The sequence below is a fragment of the Hirundo rustica genome, chromosome 4, assembly GCF_015227805.2.
Source record: "Hirundo rustica isolate bHirRus1 chromosome 4, bHirRus1.pri.v3, whole genome shotgun sequence".
NCBI lineage: Eukaryota > Metazoa > Chordata > Aves > Passeriformes > Hirundinidae > Hirundo > Hirundo rustica.
This window is the reverse complement of record NC_053453.1, coordinates 9,814,544-9,837,203: the sequence shown is the minus strand read 5'-3', so window position 1 is coordinate 9,837,203 and position 22,660 is coordinate 9,814,544. Positions and strand designations below refer to the sequence as shown.

General features: G+C 38.3%; 1 protein-coding gene across 3 annotated transcripts in view; it reads right to left on the bottom strand.

Annotated features, from left to right (window-relative positions):
• Positions 1–22,322, bottom strand: part of HGF (hepatocyte growth factor) — a 58,137-nt gene extending 35,815 nt beyond the window's left edge. For 2 of the 3 annotated variants that reach the window (XM_040062429.1, XM_040062431.1), the window contains exons 1-5: positions 22,224–22,322; positions 10,224–10,389; positions 5,267–5,379; positions 4,542–4,656; positions 341–483 (exon numbers count right to left, since the gene is read on the bottom strand). In XM_040062429.1, coding sequence (XP_039918363.1) covers positions 341–483; positions 4,542–4,656; positions 5,267–5,379; positions 10,224–10,389; positions 22,224–22,299 — 613 coding nt within the window. In that variant the 5' untranslated portion in view covers positions 22,300–22,322. The remainder of the gene's footprint in view (positions 1–340; positions 484–4,541; positions 4,657–5,266; positions 5,380–10,223; positions 10,390–22,223) is intronic. The other variant, XM_040062430.1, reaches the window with a different exon arrangement.
• Between the last annotated feature and the right edge of the window lie 338 nt (positions 22,323–22,660).

The following is a 22,660-nucleotide window of genomic DNA, read 5'->3' as shown; positions in this document are numbered from 1 at the left end:
TTTTATCACACAGTAACACTGAAATTGTTAATGGATTCAATACAGACTAGACAAGGAAAAAAAAAAGGGGTCACATTTGTGTAATCAGCACAGCTTGATTGTTCAAGCTCCTCCATAACCTGAAAAAAGCTGCTGAGCCTGAAGCCTTCCTCTTCCCCTAACAACTTAGGGGAAGATTTCCTCTTCCCCTAACAACTTATTTTCTTGCTGTGTGAGTTACTCTCACTGAGAAATCACTTATTTTTTCTCTAAAGGCTGTGAGCAACTGATTACTGGAATCTCTAAGCAGCTGCTGCCAGCAGAGCAGGGGCTGCTTTCTGCAGAAGTTGTGCTGTGTTACCTTCTGAGCAGAGGGGGATGTCACAGACTTCGTGGCGAGTCTCTGGACTGGTGGTGAAGCACCAGGGGCCTCCCTCTTCCCCTCGGGGGTTTCGGCAGTAGTTTTCCCTCAGGTCTTTTCCCCGATAGCTCGAAGGCAAAAAGCTAGTTTTAAAATGACAATCATTACAGTATAAGAGCATGCAAATATTGGGGTTAATCATACTATTTTTATAAACAGTTAGAAACAATCACATTTCTGCTTCCTTCTCCCTCCACCCTGCCTAAGCATATGCACACACCCAAATATCTGTCCGTACACAAGCACACATCTTCAGTTGGGATTACTCAACCTAAATGGCCTAAATCTGGGACAATTTGTCTAGCCCATAGCGTGCTCTAGAGAGTTTTACTCACATCCCTCAGCTCTCCAGAGCAAACTATCTAGGGCAGAGCCAGAGGCAGTCACACACTCCCTGAAAGCCTGCACTGTGATCTTCAGCAGCTCTGGGTGCATAGGGGCTGATGGGGTCTGCAGCCAGGTGAGGCCTGTCTTTCCTGTGTGTGTAGGCACATGCAACAGGTACAGCTGGGCTCAGAGCTCACCTGCTATATGAAACCCTCAAGCAGAGAAACTTCTTTGCATCCCCGGTCAGGCAGCAGCAAGAACTGATCATCAGCAGCATGCGAGTGTGACCAGGTCTATGCTACACCTCACTGAGAGGTTTCACTGCCTGAAACCAGGGACCGCTTTGCATTTCAGTACAAGAGATTTCCCCAGATGTCGTTTTAGCTGGTTTTCCTTCATGTTCTGCCAAAAGCCCCACTGCTGTCACCTTAGGGTCTGCTACTTACAGACCCACTCATAATTGCATGGTACATGTTCAGACATTTAAAGCAGCCCAGCTAACTTGAAACATCCAGGTCAAGGTGTTTTCTACTCAGGTATCTGTGAAAGTATGTGCTTAAATCTAGAGAAACCATGCCATATCCAGTGACACACACACAAGTTATTTAGAGATATATAAATATTTACACATAAAAGTAATGCTAGCTTTTTTACCCTGCAAAATAAGGAACAGTTAACTCCATAGTAAGGAACCCAACCCCAGAGCTGGTCTGTTAAATGCCACTTCAACAGCTCATGACCACATTCAGGCTGGACATTGCTGACAAATCCAGTGGCATTTCTTTACCAGTTACATTGCAGCCATGCTAAACAGCAGCTAAATTCATGGAGTTAAAAAACACCTTAAAATCAGAGCTCTGTCCCATTAAGGTTTTTTTGTTAATTGAAATACTGGGCTAACTACATAGGGAATTACATAAAACTTGCAATTAAACTTGATTAATTGATTTTATTTTTGAGATTTATAAGAAGATTTATTCCATTTTTTAATCAGTATTTAAGCTTTAGTGGAAATATCATAAATAATGCACCTTTTATTCTGAAAATACCTAACATTTTATTTTGCGTGTTTTGAGAGAGAGAAACAAGAAGAAAATTTTGACGTGTGATATTTATTCCCATTAATGAAACACTTGAACTAACTGAAGTTAAAAAATATGTCTTTTAATCACATTGCAGTTCTAGTCAATGCAGTGTGGAAGTATTACATAAAGGTGTTTTTATATTTTTGGTGCTTGAAGAGATTAATTTTTATGCCATTCCTGTATATCAATTTGGTGGTTCTTTTTTCCTCTGTAGTCTTATAATATAAGTATCTTAAACTTTTTTTGGTCAAAGACTCCCAGGCAAACATTTTTGATGGGACATTCCAACTTACATATGTGTTAAAGTGTTTTGTCAGTGCGTATTAGAATATTCTACTTAACTTTTCTGCTCATTAGAAAATATAGGGAAAAGGCATCTCAAATGACATCAGATATGCTGTAAGAGCATGTATAAAAAGAAAAAAACCCTCTAAATGAGTAGCACTAGGGATGTAAGATGGGTCAGATACACAAATGACTTCAATAGGTACTTAAGTAACATCCTTGAGAGAGAAAAGATGACTTGCAGTAAAGATCTACCCAGAAATGGAAGAAAGGGATACTACTAAAACTGATGATTTAGTTCATCTACATTGGGTAAGAAAAAAAAGAAAAAAAGCCAAAAACTGAAATCAGTAAGAGTAATGGTAAAAACAGATTCAACCACAAAAAAGCCATGGAAACAAGCCAAAATCTATGAAGCACTGGTCTGGGTCTGCTCTTTGACTATTTCTCTTTGAGCCCTTTTTACATTGGATTTTTTAAATTTAAAATTCTCTGAAAGTCTTAAAAACTGTACTGGGATTGAGATGGCAATAATAGAAAGTAGGGTTTTGCTGGGAGACTCTGTGTTCTGATGGGATACAAATAAATAAAAATGTGACTGGCTAGATTGAAGCGAAAGTTTAAAGATTCAAGTTATTTCAATTCTTCCTAGAAATATAATTAAAAATAATTAAAATACATTTCTCCCTCATATATGAAAAAGGGATTTATTTTCCAAGGGAACTTTGTGATAATCAGCTGTTGAGAAAAACTGACCTAAAAAGCTAAGTCTTTTGTACTAATAAGTTCCAAACACACCACTACTGTCTGCTTCTTCCCACCTCCCTCATGTCTCTGATGATGAAACCATATTTTCTGATGTTGAAAAACAAAATTAGCATGCAGCCACCTCATTTATCCGGTGACCTTTTAAAAATTAAACTTATTGCACAAGGCAGGAGAAGAGTCACTCTCATAAAATTCATCATAGAAGAGTGGCTGTCCAAATGCATTGGATAAAACTGTGCATGCGATAAAGCTGTGTACGCTGTGCATTAAAATGCAATGCAGTGATAATGTGTGCTATCCAGACACTTTCCTTTCTCTAATCATATACACTCACATATATATTTGGTAGAATAAATGATCATTTTTTCTTAGGTTATAAAGATTTGGAATTCTTTCATTTCTGAAAGATGAAGATATATACTTCAAGGTGTTGAGACTCAAGAAGTCACTGCTTTGGGATCTGGTGGTCTTTATGGTAAGCTCCCAGTTAAGAACAGTTCTGGTCCCAAACTGAAAAGCAGACACTGCTGTCTATACTGTAAGAGCCAAGTCCAGTAAGTTCAAGCCTGAGGCTCAGCTTTGTAACACATCATAAGAGGACAGAACTCAACTATCCTTTGCCTTTTAATGTTGTTCCAAGATATCCTCTTGCACACTGGATTGATTTGGTCAGGACAGGACTGAGCAGGGCACAGCCCAATTCCTCACCAGAGATCTCCAGTTTGGCTCCTCCTAAACAAATTGCTGACCCTGGGAGTCCGGAACAAAAGGCAGCAATGTGGATGGCAAGCTTATGGGTGAAAGGACATTTTGGTTTTGTCTCTTAAACTTTTACTATCTACATGGCTAAAGCCAGTACAAAAACACTTAAAGAGACGTGGCTAAAGAGTAGACCAGTACTTTGTAGTTCTTTTACTCATTTCTGGGAACATTTGTTAGAGCTGAATCTGTTTTTACCATTACTCTTACTGGCTTCAGGTTTTGGTTTTCTTCTCTTTTTCCTTAGTCAATAGAGTTCAATTAGATTTACTCTCAAGGTGTAGGTTTGGCCTCAGTTTCTCACTGTACCAGGTCCTAGTCTGAAAAGATAAGTCCTTGCTTCCTCAGTCTTCAGTTTTTGCTTGTATCCTGAAGGGAAGGATCTCAAAAGCCTCTTCAGTCCTTTCCACGGATTTATTGCCTGGCCTAAGTGCTCCATAGAGTTTAACGTATTTTATAAATAACAGAGAATTGATAGTAACTATGCAAAATATACTAACAATATTATAGACTAAGCAAATAGGTGGTCTAATATCCCCTGCTTCCTAATAATGTAGTTTTCAAAATTGTTCATTCCTTGGGAGTTGATTAGAAAACATTGATGAACTTCCAGACCCTGGGCTGAAATAATGCAGATGTTTTGTTTCTGCCAGTAGCTAAGAGATCAAAAGGATATAAGCAGCTGGAAAAGAAATGCAACACAAGAAAGAAAGAGATACAGACACACAGGCTGGCATTAAGAGAGACCTATTTGGAGAAAGAGGATTTTCTGGGATTTGGAGAACAGCATATCTTGGAGCAAGGCAAGAATATACCTAAGAGATTTTGTTTTTTAAGGTTAGTTTTCCCATAAATTCTTATGCTACATGGAAGCTGTCTAGGTACTATTCCCATTGTCCCTGCTCATGAACTCTTACCTGTGCTCATGGGGGATCATTGAATTCCAGGCCTGACACTGGATACCACTTCTGGTAACAGATACTGTTCCTTTATAGTCTGCTCCTTTTCCAATGATACAATTTCTGACATAATCTATTGAAATAAAAGATTAAAAAAATAGGGATTTAGTTAACATATGAAAAATTAAAGCTCATCATCTGTTTCCACATGAAAATAATATATTTATTAGCCTTTACATACTTAATTCTTCAAAATACTCTTTATTTGTTGACATACATGCCTGCCTTTTTTTTTTTTTCCAAATATTGATCATTAATTGACCCCAAAAAATTCTGAAAATGTTTCCAATGCATCTAATTGAACAAAATTCCATGTGTAAAGACTTGAGTATCCTAGTCATTAATGAGGTAAATAAGAGCAATATTAGGTAATAAATGGTAACACGTGCAACTGAGCTGCTCAGTAGTAACCTGAAGTACAAAACTGAAATTAGGATGTATGACAGTAAGCAAATACATAGATTGGAAAACTGACCAACAGCAAGTATGCAGACAAATTTGCATGTCCTCAAACTCAGGATATGTGTAAATAAAACTGTAGGATGCAACTTTCAAAATCTATAAAAGCATCTATGCCCAGGATGTTCCTACAGCCAAAAAAATCACTGACTGACCTCAGGGTTTTTTTTCTTTTTTCCCTCCTCCCTAGCTGGAAAAATAAAATTGGTAAATAAATCAGTTACCCTTCTTTTCATACAGATCAAACGCATGGTCTTGCTTCTTTCTCACACCATTTGTCAAGCTGTTGAAGGATAACCAATGGCACCGTTTTGTAACTCTGTCATAAGCAAAGGCCCTGCAAAGAAAATCTGGATGAGAAAAAAATCTCTGTGTGGTTTATAATAATGACACATGGCCTGCCAAGGAGCATGCAATGACATCAGATTTATTTTTACTGGGAAAGTCAGAGAAACAGTCCAAATTACTATTTAAACCCACAACTGTGCTGACAAGAGCAAAGAGACAAAGAAATTAAATTGATGTGGTCATTACATTAAATACCAGTTTGGTTGTTCACACTAATCTAAGAGTTCCCTTGTCATTAAAGATCTTTATTTTAAAACTTAGATAAATGTGACTGAGACATCATTTGTGTCCTCAGTTATGCTGCTCTCTGGGAAAAAAAAAAATAAAAAAAACCCAAAAAACAAGAAACATGAAGACTAGAATATCATCTTTGCTATGCTTTCAATATGCCTCTGAAATAGTTAAGCATCTCACACTGATGGATTGAGGAAAATTCAAGCACAAGGAATGTGTTTACTTCCTAGAACAACAAAAGCTGTTTAAAGACAAGATTATTTCTATTTTTATTAATAAAATAAACTGTGATAGTGTACCTAGAGTTTATCCTTGCTCACTTTTCTTTTCTTTTCTCTTACTTTTAACTGCTTTCTAGAAGTGAGTACAATGTGTGCTGAATTGACTAGATATGGGGGAGGGCAAGAAAGACAAACAAATACATAGAATAAAAACACTTTCTTTCAATACTTGAAATTAAAAATGCAGACCTTTTTCTCCTATAAAAGTTTTGAAAGGATAGTCTTAAACTATAGGTAAAATATTAAAGGATTTTTAAAACACAATTGCGGCCTTGGAGGGGCAACAATTATTCCAATAAGGAAACTGGGGAAAAAAAGAAAAAGAAAAAGAAAAAGAAAAAGAAAAAGAAAAAGAAAAAGAAAAAGAAACAAAAAAAACACAAAAAAAAAAACCCCAAAAAACAACCAACACCTCCACAGGTGTTTTTTTTCCTTAATTTTTCATTTGAACCAAATAACAAATAACTGATATTATTTTCTCCAGCCTACCACAAAATCTACATTTTTGTCACTCATCCCATACCTTCTGAGATATTTTATTCTGATCTGAGAAGGCATTTTAACACTACTTGATAATATCTGAGAGTCACCCAGATTTCTTACACTTCATCCATACTTTGGCTATGCCATATTCTTCAGCACTGCATCCTCCAACAAAAAGCTCCTTGATCTTCATTTAATTCACCACATGAGCTTTCTGTGTGAGATCTTGCTGGCTTCAGTAAAAATGCTATAAGATCCTAACCAATCTCCCCAGTCTTCTCTCTTTCAAATATCTTCTTCATTATCGTTTCCATCACCAAACAGATTTTTCATCCAACTGCTCTCTCTACTCTCTTGACTCCAAATGTTTCCAACCTGCTAACCTTCATCCCTCTGCCCTTGTACAGCCTTCTGTTCTCTTCTGGCTGATTCTCAAATTCGAGCATATCCAAGTGCCTCTAACTCCATCTTCACAAAAATATCCTTGACCTTTCCTGCCTTCCCAATTACATTCTCATTTCCGCTCCCTCCTCCTAAAGTGGAACTGCAGAATGCACTGTTTACAAACTATTCTTGCAGTTTTTGCCTTTCAGTTGCCTTTTGGTTTCTTTCCAGTTTGGCTTAAACCACTTCTGCATATAAAAGCTTGTAACAATCTTTCCTTGGACCCAAATCTGGAGGGGTTTTATACCTCCAAAAACAACATATTTGAGCAAATTCTTGGACTTTCTTCTACTGATATTGCCAGTCACAACAATTTTTTTTGTTTGTTTGTTTCTCTTTGTACTGAGATAGTCTGTAGATTTTCTTATCAGGTACCGAAATTCTGTTGTCTATACTGAAATCCCTTCCTGTGTAAATACAGACATTCCAAGCAGATAACAAAGAATAAGACAGTGAGAGCATTGCAACTAAGAAAGGGATATATACCTGCAAAAGTTACCTGTATAGCAAATAAAATAATAACTATATTGACTTTTTTTTTTTTTTTCCTTGGGAATAGTAACGGGAAAAACTGCAAGGATGACTGCAGGAAAACAGAAGGAGTAATGGAATACAAAAGGTAGTGAAACAAAGAAATAGAACAGTTCAACAGCAGCAGCAGCAGCTTGATAAAACTGATAGGGAAGGCAGAAAAAGGGGCACAGAGATACATGAAGTCAAAACCACAGTGTAAGTGAATCTAAGTTATTTGATGAAGGATTTTAGGAATAATATTGAAATGATATTGAAAATAATATTGAAAAAGAAACAAGTCTTGATAAGGATCTTGTAACTCAGTTGGAAATGAACAAGATCTCTGCAAGCGTGACAGCAAGGGGATAGAGGAAATACCTGTTCTGAAAACTGACATATATTTGCTTCAACAACAACAACAACAAGTAGTGTTAAAACCAGCAAGTATTAATGATTAACCAATAAAATACTCAAAATTTACTTGCAAGTGATAGAGAAACTTATAAGGAAGAAATAGAAAGTTGTCTTAATTCCCCCTACTCCAGAAAATAAGGAGCAGCTGAACCTTTACAAGCCTATGGTGCCTGAAACCTGCTACTTTTTACCACTTTCTGGCAAAAAGAAACACTTTTCCTGCTTGTGTACCTCATAGTGCACAGACACAGATGTTGTTGCTCCCAGGGCTATTGTCACAATTATGTTACAAAGCAATTCCATTTTTAATTCTTACATAAAGCTTGCATACAGAAAATAAAACATCGCTGCTGTGACCTAAGTGATGGAGAGCTGCTGCATGGATATGGAGTATAAGAATCAAGCCATGAAAATGTCAATAAACACAGGGAATTTCAAGTCTCATATTACAAGCATTTAAAATGTCATTTTGTGTTACTTCTTATTTTAGAATGCTCCCACAGCAGGCAGAATGCTAATTGGCCTTCATTTTAGTTGGCAACAAATTTCACCTTGTAGTAACCATGTGCGGGTATGAGGTTAAAGACTGGGATCCTAGGAATAAAAGGGAAACATTAGTAAACACTGGATCCTTTAAAAGGGAACACATGTGAAATGTGTACTTACAGTAGCATCAAAGAACAGTTCACACTAAAACAGGACCCATATGGGGCCAAAAGGGAAACCACAAAAATGTTCTGAGACCCCAGAAAAGAAAATCCCATGCATTTTGTGCATAGTGGTAGCACAGGCAAGAACTCATCACCTACACCTCTACTGCTAAAGAAGGTTTTTCACACCTACATGCTTTTAGCCAGGGAAAACAGGAATTCAGGGAGTAAGTCATCAGGATCCATAATTCTTCTCCATATTCAGTGCAAAGTAATTGCATGACAGATTGCCATTCTGTTATCTGTGAGCAGGGCTTTTCCAAGCTGTACTCTCAAAACTCCCTCATGTCTCCTCTATGTTGCACTGATTCATTAAAGGAGGAATTTCTCCTTAAGATATCCATCAGATACTGTTTAAAAAAAAAAAAATCTACAAAACATGACAATATTTTAAAAATTTTGAGAGATTCTAGATTAATTTTATTATAAAAGAGATTAAACACACATATTAACTTGATTTTATTTTCAGAACACAAAAGATAGCATTCAGAGCAGCTACAAATGGCTTGAGAAAGTTTTCCTAAACTGATGCTAGAATACAGAATTGTTTGCTTGGTGTTATTCAGAATTTGTTTTATACTGTGATACTTAATTTTGCAATATTCCTTGTTGCTGCTCATCAGAATTCAAGGATGTCGTGCTGTACTGAAGACACCCTGATCCTCCTGGCAATGACATCAATGGAAGCTCTGCCAATAGGGAAAGACATGGCTTGTACCACGTGAAAAATATTAGTGCCTGGAAAATATGTTCTATCTGAAAAAAGTCACCTCTGCTCATTATTTACACCTACAAATAGTCAGACTACAGAATGACACAAACAAGATCTTGCAACAATGAAATTAAAGGATTATGGAAAAATTTAATCACAGTTGAGAACGTTCTCTGCCAAGGAAGAACATTTCTTGTCACATTTTGTCTAGCTTCAATTTGTACCAGTTGTCAAAACTGTTTCATGTTTCAAGTTCAAGCCCACATTTAGTCCGGTACTCCCCAGTACAGAAGTCATCCACTCTCTCCAAGATCCCTCTGCATTCATGGCCTTTCATTGATTGAAAATGGTCTAGACTAAGAGAGGCCAGGGTGATCATATAGGCCTAATACATCAGAAGAATAATAGTGATTTGTTCCAAAAAATAATAGAGAATCTGTACAAGGCAGGCAAGGAATCAGCTGCATGATGTGTTTCTAAGAGACAGCAGATGCTGAAGGATAGCTATCCACAGCCCAGGTTGGATTCCATCGTATCAGATTCACAGTACTTGGCCCGTGAACTTCAGCAGTGCCTGTATCTGTGCCCCATGTGTGAGACTGTCGTCGATTTCAGCAGGAGTAATGTGCAAACAATGAACACAGAATATGGCCTAAAGTGGTGCTGAAATACTGCAGCTGTGATGTGTGACAATAACCATTTTATAAGAGACATAAAAATCTTAGAAATGTTCACCTAATGCTACATTACAGCCCAAGTCATCCGCATCTTAACATGAGTACATTTTTTCAGCTATGTTATGGAAAAGATTACAGATTGGACAAGCTAAGAAGACAGACAACTCAGATAAAGCCTCAGAAAAGACTGACACTCTCTGGACAGGTAGAGCAAGTTCACTGAAATCAAAAATCTTTAGTTTGTTCTCGGTCCAAGCTACCACAGATGACGATTAGAGAGATCTTTGATCAAAGGCTGTTATACATAATATGTAGGTTTCCTTAGAGGAAAACAAACAAACAAACAAAAGATATATATAACTTACTTGCAAGTGAAGGAAAGGCCCTTGTTCCTGCTGCATCTCTTTGCACATTGCTCTGTGGTATTTAACAGCTTCGTTTTTACTTCCAGTGTTTTGTTTACTTTAATGAGCATCAACTCTCCTGTTTTTTTGAAGTCATGAAGAGGATTTCTCTTTTTTCCTTTACCCTCTAAAAAAGAAGCAAAAACAAACAAACAAAAAAAAAAAACCCATATGAAACATTGTTAAGAAGAATACTGAGACTAAAGATGGCATTAGACTTGGATAACATTTTCTAGAAATTATAGTATCTTCAGTACCTAAAGCATAGAGAATTTCAAAAAAAAATAAGGTCTAAGCATATCCTGCAGAAGAATTGATTATTTTAGATGGTGATTTCCATTTTTAAAACCAAAATTGTAGGAAACAGAGCAAAACCAATTTCAAAAAATGACTTGCATAGTGCTGTAAAAGGGTAAAAGGAAAGTTTCTCAACCTTGCAAATTTTTTTTCAGAACCTCCAAAATATGCCTGATAATTATCTGAGATCTTGGAAATATTTCCATGAAAAACTCAAATGCAAGAGTATCACTTACTGAATGCAAAAACCTGTTCTTAAAACAATATATTTATCACAAATTGTGAAAATAAATGGATTCTGGAAGTGACACAATATAATCATTTGTCCTCTCGCTGCTCCAGTGAAGTATCAATGTGTTGTGCCCAGTTTAAGTTTGACGGAACTAGAGTTCTTAGCTCACAGAAAAAATTATAAGGTCAAACAGAGGCCATAGCATGGAAACAGTCCACAGTGTTGCAAGGATTCCTGCAAAAATGAACACAATGATCTTGTTTCCATGTCTCTATTGAAAGGCCCAGAGGTAGAGGTAGGAGAGGAGAGGGGGGAGAAAGGTTGGCTAGAAGTGTTTGGCTAAAGTGCAAGAGGAAAGGTCTTTGATACCTGCAAGAAAATTCCAGATTTTTTCCAATATTTATTTATATTTTTGCTTTGCATTCCATGAAAACCAGTCTGCCAGTGAAGGCAACCCCATTGCCTGTGAAGGCAGTTGAGCACATCTGGAGAATAACTGTCCCTATTCTGTCAGATGAGTAACACAGAGAGAATAAATTGCCCTGTGGATCTACCTCTCCTATTCCACTCAGTGATCCCAGATGATCTTTTTGGATTAGATGGCTTATCCATGTAATGTTAGGTGAATAAATTCCTCCTTAGTTTACAAAGCAGATAAAAGTACTTTCTATAACTTATTTACGTGTAACTGGATTCACAGCTGTCCTTTCATTTTTCTCTACAGACTCTGCAACAATAATAGAATACAAATGCTCAGGTTCAATTTATTAAATTTTGCCAAAGTTTTTCCAATGGATAAAACCTCAGCCTAGTGCTCTGAACAGGTCCTCATGCACGTGCAGAGTGCACTTAGGCCTGTAAAGTTTTTCTTGGTGCACTCTGCAGAGGCTCAGAATAACTGGAAATTGCAATAGCTGAGGCTCTGGAGGAGTTCCTGACGGCTCCACACACTGAAAACCCAAAGAGGGCTTAGAGGTGTTCCCTTTGCAGAACTCTCATCCTGATCACTGAGTTCACATTTCCACTGGATTCAGCTAAATCACACCTCTTAGTGGTGAGTTATCCCTAAGACACCTAGAAATGTAATAAAGACATTTACATTAGACCTCATCAAAGCTTCAGCTTTTAAAAAAAGAGGGAAAACAAAGGAGCAGAATGTCTCTACTATAACCGCTATAAAATAATCTTCACCCCATTCTTCTTTCTTTTTTTTTTTGAACTGATGAAAGTAAACTGTGCTACTCCCCAGCATCTAACAACTCACAATTTTAAACCCAATCACACACACACACACACACACACAAAACAAAACAAAACAAAACAAAACAAAACAAAACAAAAAACAAAAAAAAAAACACCCACCACTTTTAAATATAATTATTATTATATGAAGAAGCTTTTGATTAAAAAAATGAAATGCTAATAATTTTGGTGTTGTGTTAGGGACTCATCATCTCTTAAGCCTTTTCAACCTTCTGTTTGTGCAGTGTACATGCACCCAAAACGAAGCACTGCTTAGAGAAATGTTATGATAATGTTCTCCTCTTAAGGTTCCTCATCCTGTTACTGGAAATGGTTGTGTCTACACTGAAGTTACTTTATTTTTTGTTGTACCTGTGATAGAACCAAAGTGCTTCAAAAAGGATTGCATTTGCCCCTTAAGTAAACCACAGAAAAACAAATCTTCTAAAAAGCTTTTGTGGTGTATTTCTCAAGCTATTAACTTCCAAGACATACTTGTTAGTTTTATGTTGTCTCAGCCAAGAGTTTTATGTCAAGTAGTGGTAAGAATCTGTAGAGAAATATCAAATTATTTTCTTTCAGTTGCTGCTACTAGCATTTCCCATCTACTGATGTGTCATTATCTTAATTCCCAATGATAACAGCTTCTTAAACTCACCAGCCAGCATGCAAGAATATCATTTAAAAAACCAAGAAATTCTGTTCTGCCTGAACAATATGGTACAGAGTTTTGCTTTTTCTTTTCGTCCTTCTTTTCCTAGCAGTTGTCCAAAGAGGATTATGGGTTTGATCTTGCATTTAGCAATTCATAACAGCCTGATTTAGTTTAGCTTTCAAACTGCAACATTCTATGTCTTGCCTATAATCCAAGAGGCAAAGGGCCAAGTGCATCTGTGGTGTGACTGTTAAAAACATCAGAATAATGCAAAGCACTACTTTAACAATTCTAGCAACAAAATATATAACAATAATATTATTTTTGTGTTAAATTAGGTGCCTTTATTAATAAAATGTTAACTCAAATAGTGCCTTAGGCATGCTCCACATTAAAAGTTAGTACGCTGTAACAATGAAACTAATTTTTGATTGCCATTCATTTCAATTTTTTAAACTTTGATTAATCAGGATTTCTGCTCATTTTGTGGGCCATGTCCTCTGATGTTTCCTGTAGTTTCATATCACATTACCAAGGAAGTCTGACATTCCACTTAAATTTGAAAATATTAGCAGTTGATTCAGACACAAAGGAATCCAGTCAAATGTGAACCAACAATTTTCTTCAACAGAATCCACCACTAACTAAAAATATTTCTTCAATCAACTTTAAAAAAGAAAATCCTCAAAAAGGTGAGGGTGGTGCCTTTTTCTGTGTCTTAACATGAAGTCGAAGAGAAAAGGTAAGAGGTCAGGCAGTGCCCAAGGAAAAGGGAACTGATACATACATCTGCTCTAGTAGGATGCAGCATTGGACAAGTGCTCCATAATCTCATTTGAGATTTCCACAGACTGGTGTTCCCCATTTTCATAAAAGACTTCAAATATTTGCTTAAGAAAAAAAGGTACATCACAGGGAAAGACATTTATCTTGGAGCAACAAAAACTCACCTTTCAGTTTCCTTACTAAACTTTCAAAGGAGATTTCTGTACAATCTTCTCAGACAAGAACCATTGACTGAGACTGCTCAAACTATAGGGCACCTGGAGGAAAATATTTCCAACAATACCTTTTCTTGGAGCAGTTCCACTCCATGTCAAATAATCTCAAATCATAGATAAATAAAATTGACATTCTGCAGCATTTTTGTAAGAAAACTCACCAGTAATTGCAGTGCCTGCATTCTAGAGCCTGCTTAACTTTAATTATATTTATACAAAACAGAATAAGTAGCACAGAGAACTGTGAGCCATGGAGGCTACAGCATGCAATATCATAGAAAGACACTTTCTTGATTAACAAGATAAACAGGTTTGAATCAGCAAAGGTGTTTGTATTTTGATCTCTCTTTCTCTGCAGTTATTCTGTAATCACTGAGCTGACAGAAAAATGAGAGCAAAATAGCTTCATTTTTCCCTTCTGGCCTCGTGTCCCACACCAAAAAAAAGGCTTTGGGCTCCCAAACCACTACATCACTCAGTTCTGAAACTACCTGATTATGTTCCGTATCTCAAATTAAAACTTACATCTTGCAGAATACAACTGGTCTGATACTGAGCTATATGAGAGTGCAGAAATTCAGGATAAATCTAGTTTCAGGTTATTCAGAGTTCAAACACCCAAGCAAGTCACATTTTACACCCTCAGGTCTTAATCTGATCACAAGAAGTATTTGATTTGGCATTATCTATTTAGTAGTAAAAAGCCCAATACAGCAAATGCAACACTATTGTTGCGGTCATCAAAATAGCACACGGGGTGTCAAAGATCACCTTTGTTCATTATAATGAGATCAAAACATTACTTGCATTATCTACAGCAAAATTTTACTAGGAAATTACCTGAATCTATCTGCTTCATTGGTAATCCCTTTCTCCTTTCTCCATCACTCCAGCTTTTTCTAATAAAGATGTTAGACTCCAAAGTTACGGTCTTTCTTACACAGCACAACTGGAGCATACTGGCTGCCTCCCCTAGAAAAATCTCTACTTCTATGGACTTGTTACAGACTCTACAAGTCATTTATGAAATACCAGTTACGATGCACTCTGCATGTCAGCTTCCAGTGTTTCCAAATTTCACTCTATTCCGTGCAAAAGTTAGTACTTTCTTGAAGAAACACATCTTGAATTCTCCTGATAATATAAGAAAGCTTATACTTTTGTCTCTTTCGAATTTTGCATCCCACTTTATTATACAGAATGAAACCATCAAAACTTAACATCAGACAAATATGACAAATACTTAAATTAAGTGTTTATGTTTAAATTGAGATTATTAATGAAAACTTGCTGCTTTCTGATTTTTTTTTTTCCCTTTTCTGTTTCTTTAAACTTGCAGAACTTTCAACTATGTGGGGGATCTCTTAAAACTCCAGGTTTTTAAAAGTATATGAACACTTATATAAAGGATCACTGTTCTTTGTTTGTCAGATGTCAGAGATAAACTTAATCTATGGGAAAATAAATCAAGAAAATCAAGATACCTGAATTCCTTCGACTAGCAGATGCTGTCAGAGAACTGCAGGAATCAACTGCAGTCCTTCCAAATGGAGAATGAAATACAAAATAATATGGCATGAAGAGAAATATTTAAAAGAGGGAAATTGTCCACATGCTGCGCAGGAAGCACAGAGAAGCAGATGATTCAAAGTATATTCCAGTGAAGAAAAGTGGTCATATAAAAGTGACACAATTATTGCAGAAATATAAAACAGATATAGGTGTTTTCTTTAGTATGAACTGGCATATTAGATCCCTGGTTAATATTTTGCATCGTGCTTATAACGAAATCAAGTCACTTGACCTTGAGCAGTTAACAGATGGGCTAATTAGAGATTGACTTATTTGTGTTATAATTGATAACCAGGTCAGAATGCTGAAATGAGATTGCAAACAATCATCACTGCAAGTTAAAGTAAACTGGATTTTCCCAATGAGCTAGGAGGAAGGAAAAAAATAAATAAATAAATAAATAAATAAATATGTGATTTAAGACTTGGGCACTGGGGCTATGAAATCAGAAATCTGCCATCATATGAAAGATCTCTAATAAAAAAATAATAATAATTTTAAAAATCCCATTAAATAAATTTAGGAAAGCACTATTCAACACAATAAACATATCTAAAATTTTATCAGAGGACACCATACTTGATAAAGAAAATGTGTGGTAACTTATATTCATAAGTTTCTAAATGGGAAAAAAAAGTGTAAAGCAAAAACTGCAAAACAATGTATTATCACAGTGTCATATATATCAAAGCAAAATGCTTATCTCAGTATAAACATTGACAATTTAATACAAAAATTAAAAACAAAGTATGTTCCTATGCATAAAATAGCATTTGGCAAAACTTGCGTAACAAGAAAAAATCAGTGAGTGAGGTTTGAAAAAAAGCAACAGTTCTCATCATGTATGGGTTGACATCAGTATGCAAATACAGCGAGGTGTTTTACTTGTCTATAAAATATGATGGAAGGGATAGCTTTAATTATATTCAATAAAGTATTTCCAAAACAATGCTTTTTAAAGGATATAATATCAAGGGTAAACGGTATTCTGGTGTGCGCCTCAGTATGATAACATATATATACTGGCTTCATCAAGAAAAGAAGAGAAAACAAACAAATCCAATCTTCACCAGATGGTGAAAGTAGATGTTACTAAATGCATTTTGATACAACATGCTTAGATTTACAGTGTGGTCACAGAAATAAAAGAAAGGATGTTAAAAATGAATGTTGATGCTAAGATCATTAATAGGGTCATCACAGTATTGTTATCTGTGTGAAAAATTAGAAAGCACTTTTTCAATAAATACATTCAAGGCAATTTTGTCTCTTAAGTCATAACAGAGTCCTCTGACAAAAAGAATTATTGCTCAACACTTTTAACTTATTTTCATTTACTTTGACTTTTTCTTCTGCCTGTTTCAGCATCAGAAATATCCAGTTCCTGGCTAGAATGCAAAAAAAGTGATCACCTTTTCCAAATGACTTCTCATTTGAGGAGGGAAAGGAAATAAAAAGGAAGAAAGGCAGACCAACATAATGAGAAACTGGAACAATCTGTGTGTTGTGCCCAAGAAAACAACTTTGTAGATTGGATAGGCTTAAAATGCTAGATTAAGTTTAATGCGGTTATTTATGTAAGACAATAATTTGGCGTAAAAGAAGTTTACCAACCGTACCCATAAAATCTGCAGTCAGCTGTGTAGATGGAAAGTCACCAAAATAAAACCAGCTGTCCAAGGAGGCATCTCTAGCTTGTCAAAACTAAACAGTTTTTCAGAAATACCTGGAGGATGATGTGAATATTTTAACTTTTGAAACTTATTTTCTTGGCACAAGAGCTTCATGGAGAAAAAAACCACAATTTTTAGAAAGTAGTTTGAAAGATATATATAACTATCCATAAAATATCTATATATAATAGATAATGATTTCCGTATTCCTACATTGGCTCTCAGTCTGATTGTTGAGCAGATTCAGGAAATGCAAAAAATATTTCTTTTTGGCTTTACATTACTACTGACACCACACCCCCACACGTCCTTATTAGCAACTGCAAAGATTGCCATGTAACTGGGAACCCAGCTTCGTGTTTACGCTAAGTCCTGCCTTTGGAACCCACTTCTGTAGTCAACATGAAAGTTCAAGGAGCTAAGGATAATGCTAAAAACTGATAGTATTTTCTAAAATTGGATGGTAGCTGCAAATGGACAGCTCTTTTCCTTCCAAGAAAAGGTTATCTGCTCAGCAGGATGCTGGGACCCACTGGCAGAAAAAAATGTGCTGCAGTTTGTACTCTGACTTACTGTATGTAACCTCTGGCTAAATTACTGAGAGGATTTTCCCTTGTAAGATTTGTCTTCTTATTCATTGTGTACAAGTATTAAACTCCCTCCATTTCCCATTGAGTTCCACAATTTTACAAGCACTTGGTGTCTCCTTCAAGGCACCTAGCATGTTGTGCCCTTCCTTTGTGACGCTGTCAAAGCCAGCCGGAATTCCGGGCATGCAGCAAGGGGTAAGGAGAAAAGCACAAGTAGGAAGGACAGGGATTGGGCAAAACAAAGAATGGCAGATGGCTGAGGGCAGCAAAACAGCCCCTGTGAGGAGTGATGAGGGCCTTGCTGCATGTTGTATGCATAAAAATAGTGCTGCTGGCCAAGGCAGCAAGTCATAGGAAAAGCTGGAGCTGAGGGGGGACAGAGGGAGCAGCCAGTCCCCAGCTGGGCCAGCAGCACCGAGGACTGCCAGGCACGGCTGGGCTCATCAGACAGCACATGGGTGGAGGCCCACAAGCCACTGAAAACTACAGCTAGATTTTGCCAACACATTTGACTAATCTGGAGCATGCTCCCAATTCTGTTTCACTACAATGCTGCTTTGCATGTAGGTACTAACCACATTCAGAAACAGCTGTACAACCCTCTGGGGCACTGACACAAAAACCTACAGGAAAAGATGGGGTAACAGCAAGGATGCCCTCACCCCTTCTTCCCAGTTCTTTTTAGCTGCCATACTTTTCCCACAGCAAGGTTCAGAGCTTGCTTGCATTATGGCAGTTGTCCTACTATCCTTGCTTCCCAAGTGAACATGGAGATCAATCCTTTCTCACCTTCATGGTCAATCCACTCTCACCTCTGTGATGCCTTCCAGTCTCTGCCATTCCACCCCACCTCAATGCAGATGGGGAGAAAGTGAAATTCCAACACTCATCCAGTACAAGTAATTGTAAACCATTCAGGACAATGCTTTATTTCTCCACATCACACTTTTACTCAAAAAGGGGCCCAGTTATCCTGGTTTCAAACCTCCTTGGAAAAGTTTGAAATGCTTAAGTGGCAAACTAATGTTTAGCAAAAAGATCCAGAAGGGAGATATTCTGCTCTCTGAGGGAGACTGCACATTTCACTTCCAACCCTGGCCCCAGTTGAAGTATTACAATAATGACAGATGAGCTCCTCCAATAAGAGGCTTTCCTTTCCTTGACTTCAGTGGTCAATTTTCCAGAGTTTTATGCAACATTTTAATCTCATGTCTTTCAACTCTATATTCTCCTGCTATGTTGCTTATGAAAATGGCATTAATAGAAACAGAAAATCTGTTAAGCAGGGTAAGTGCTGTATTACATATGAGCAAAACAAGCAGCCCCTGGCACTGAGTACCAAAAGGATTCCATTAAACAGAAGGAATACACTCTTCCAACTGGCACAGTATCATTTCACTTTGTTGACAGTATATAGTATAATGATTATCTGCAGCTGGGATGGGAAAATATAAATCACATTAATTTTTAAAAATATACTTAGCCATGCAGACCACAGGAATACACAACATTCAAAAATTGATTATGGCTATGGGATTTGATTTTATTTTTCTTAAAGTGATAATTATATATAGGAACTAAGACCAACTCCCTCATCTTGATTAGCAACTTCTTCAGATCATCCAAACTACAGAATGTGCTTTAAATAAATTTAAATAAACACACTTCGCTGACAGCCCTCACACAAAAATGTATCTTTAATTTAAATGAATCTTTAACATTCACTCTTCTGCAACATGCCAATCTACCTGTTACTTTGATTAAAGAGTCATTTTTACTTTCACTAAAATGTTCATCACTAGATGAACATTATTAAAGAGCTACTTCCCAAGTATACTGAATAATAAGAATATTTGAACAAGAAAGAAAACTCCTTGATGAAGTTACTAGCTACAGACTAATTTCTTTGTGCAAGTGACAGAAACTTATAGGATATTGATAATGACTACGCAAGCAGTCTATAGGAACCATGCACATTTATCTTTCATCAATCACTGTCTTATCTTTTATATATTAAAAAGAAACTCAGAAAGTGATAGCGTAGACAGCTTGCTGACATTTAAATTTTTTGTGTTTTCTTCACCCTCCCTTTTCTTTACCCCTTAATAAAACCCAAGAGTATTAGTCAGCAACTTCTGTTACACAGGACATTGTCTTCGCACAGAATTTAGGGCATGGGATTACAAACCTAGAATATTCATTCACAGAAGAATTTACTTTCATCATTATGTACATTTGAAATCACATTTGACAGAACAGCACTAGATGTATGGACATGCATTAACAAAAGACTTCTCAAGTTTTAATTATCTTTTCATCATTTAGCTTGTTTTTCATATCAGAAAATAATATGTAGGCAAGTCCTAATCTTTCTTAAAAATATCCCAGTAAAAAGAGATGTATGTTTACAAAGCAATTTTCAGGAATAATCCAGGAATTTGTATTTTCAAAAAGAAGCAGCACAACTTCCCCTTGCCTACAGTGTATACAGACACTTTTGTTGAAGATGATGTATTTTTAAAAACAAGGTCAACAAAATAGCAGCAAGTGATAAAAGTCATCTTTCTTGCCAATGAGCCAAACAACAGGATTAATTCATATTAAGGAAGATGGGGGAGCAAAATTAAGAAAGGCAGGGTTATTAAGAAACTGTCACCATGAGAGCTGATCAGAAAACAAGTCCTACTCTGAAAAACTCTGAAGTTTCAGAAATGTAATTTTTCTCCTCATCAAGGTGAAGCATTCACTCCTAAACTGGAGAGCCCATTGGTTAAGGCACAACCCTACTCATCAGCCCCTACTGATGCAGGCAGTACAGGAGGCGTTTCTCACTCTCCCTCTCAAAATATTAGACAGATCCAACATTCATTGAAGTTGGTAAACTACAGACAAGCACTAAGAGCCTACAGTCACGGACAACAAGGACTTTCTCTCACTCAAGAAAAGCACCCTGACTTACCAGGAGAGCAAATCATGACTTACCTTCTTATGAGCTTGGCTACAGACTGTCTGTATACCTTTGGCCCATGGAATAAAGTGTGTGTGAGTGTGCCTGCAGTGTTTGTTTTGCCTTTTTTTTCTAACAGTTGATGAGCTTCTGTCATAGGTGAGGGTTTCTCAACAGCAAGTTGCTATTGTCAATGTCTCCTGTGGCATATTTCTCTGTCATTTGATTTGAGGGAGACAAATCAAAGAAAGTTTCTCTTTAACAGGAATTATTTTTGTGAAAAGTTTCTATGCATCAGCATTTTCTAGTAAAAGAAACACAAAACATTTCCTCAGAAAATTCCTAACCATCTCTAGTTATCACTTTTCATAGAAGCTGCATGTCCAAAAAATGGAAATTCCAATGTCTATGGAAAAGAAGTTCAGAAAAGTATAGCATCATAGTGTTTGTATCTCTGTGTCACCTGCTTAAGAATGCCTGTGAAAACAATATCCTCAGTGAGCAGACTCAGTGAGCACAGAAGCTCTAATGAGATTGTTCAGCATCCTACAGAACCACACTCTTGCTTGCAGGGGGAAAACAACAGGTTTTACTGCACGTGATGCTGCCAGTCTGTTTTTGATTTGCCCACTCAGATCACAAAATATTCCACTTTGAAATCCCTTTTTTTTTTTTTTTTTTTTAACTAGAAAATATAGTTACATCTTGGAAGCATTCCTTGCCATAATCTGCCTGATGGTCCTCAGATATTGCTCCAGAACCCAGCTGCCACAGTTCCTTGCCCTTGCTTTGCCCGCTCCTGGCAGATTCTTTCCCTGAATTGTGCCTGTCCTTTGTTTCTGTCTGTGCAAAGGTCTGACCCTAACAATGTTGCCGGAAGGAAGGAAAGGTTTGTAGAAACCTTTACAAACTTTTTTCCTTAAACGTCTTCCCAGAGGGCCAATAGAAAGCACAGAGTTGGCTCTTCAGATAACCAGTCCAGGGGGGACACTTCAGGAAAGAAATTCAGCTAAAGAGCATCCAGCGCTTGATTACTTATTGTTTGTCCCTTGCCCCCCCTTCCATCTCCCGGATTTCAGCGGGAACATCTAATGAAATTACAAGTATTTCAGTCTGGAAATAGCATGTTCACGCTGTTGAACTTCAGCAAGGACATTCCCGTTCAGCAGCGCACTATCCCGTGCTTTTGGGTATTCCTTGTCAACTTCTGTTATTTAACCTTTATTCTACCACTAGAAATTAAGGATACACGGTCGCGTCCTGATAACGGCCGGCAGCACCACTGGGCAACGATGAGATTTCCTTCCCCTCTCTCCCGGTTTCCAGGGCTGCCCGTGCCGGGCAAGCCCCGCGCCCCTCACAGCGCGGTGCGGGCGGTGAGAGGGGAGCGGCGGCCCCTCCGCCGTGCCGTGCCGTGCCGTGCCGTGCCGGGCCGGGCCGGGCCGGGTCGGGCCGGGCCGGGCCGGGCCGGGCTCGCTTCCCGCGGGGCAGCGCGGCCGGAACGCGGCTCGTCCCGACCTCCGCTCGCTGCGCCGCGCCGCGCCGCGCTCGGCTCCGCGGGCGCTGCCTCCCCGCCCGGCCACGCAGGGTGAGGCGCTGCCAGCCCCACCTGCGACCTGCGGGCTGCGACCTGCGGGCTGCGCCCGGCGCGCCGCCCCAGCACCCTCCCTGCCGCGGCGGAGCGGGGGAGAGGGGACGTGCTGCGGCTGCGAGGCGGACGGGGGTCGCTAGGGAAGTGATAGAAGAACTGACCTGCCGCGGGGATGGCGGTGGGCAGCAGCAGCAGCTGGTGGAGCAGCAAGGCTGGCAGGAGGTGGGTGGCCCGCATGGTGCTGGCGGACCCCCGGCGGCTGGCGGGGAGGAGAAGGGGAGATGGCTCCTCGGAGGGACCCCGTGCACCGTCGGTCACTCGAGGAGGCAGAGTGAGCCGAGCTTTTTATTGCGATGATCTAAGTTTGTTGTGTGATTAACTGGAAAGATCTGGGTCCCAACTCCCTCTTACGGTAAGAAACTGTTTAACAACATCCCCTCTCTGCCTCTTCTTCTCCTCCCCTCCTCAGGAGCTGCCTCCCTTCATTCCCACCCCTCAACCAGCCCGGGGAGAGGGCTTCCACCGCCTCATCCCTCCCTCCCTCCTTCACCCCGCCTCTCTCCATCCCTCAGAGACTCGCGAGGAGCGGCCGGGCCGG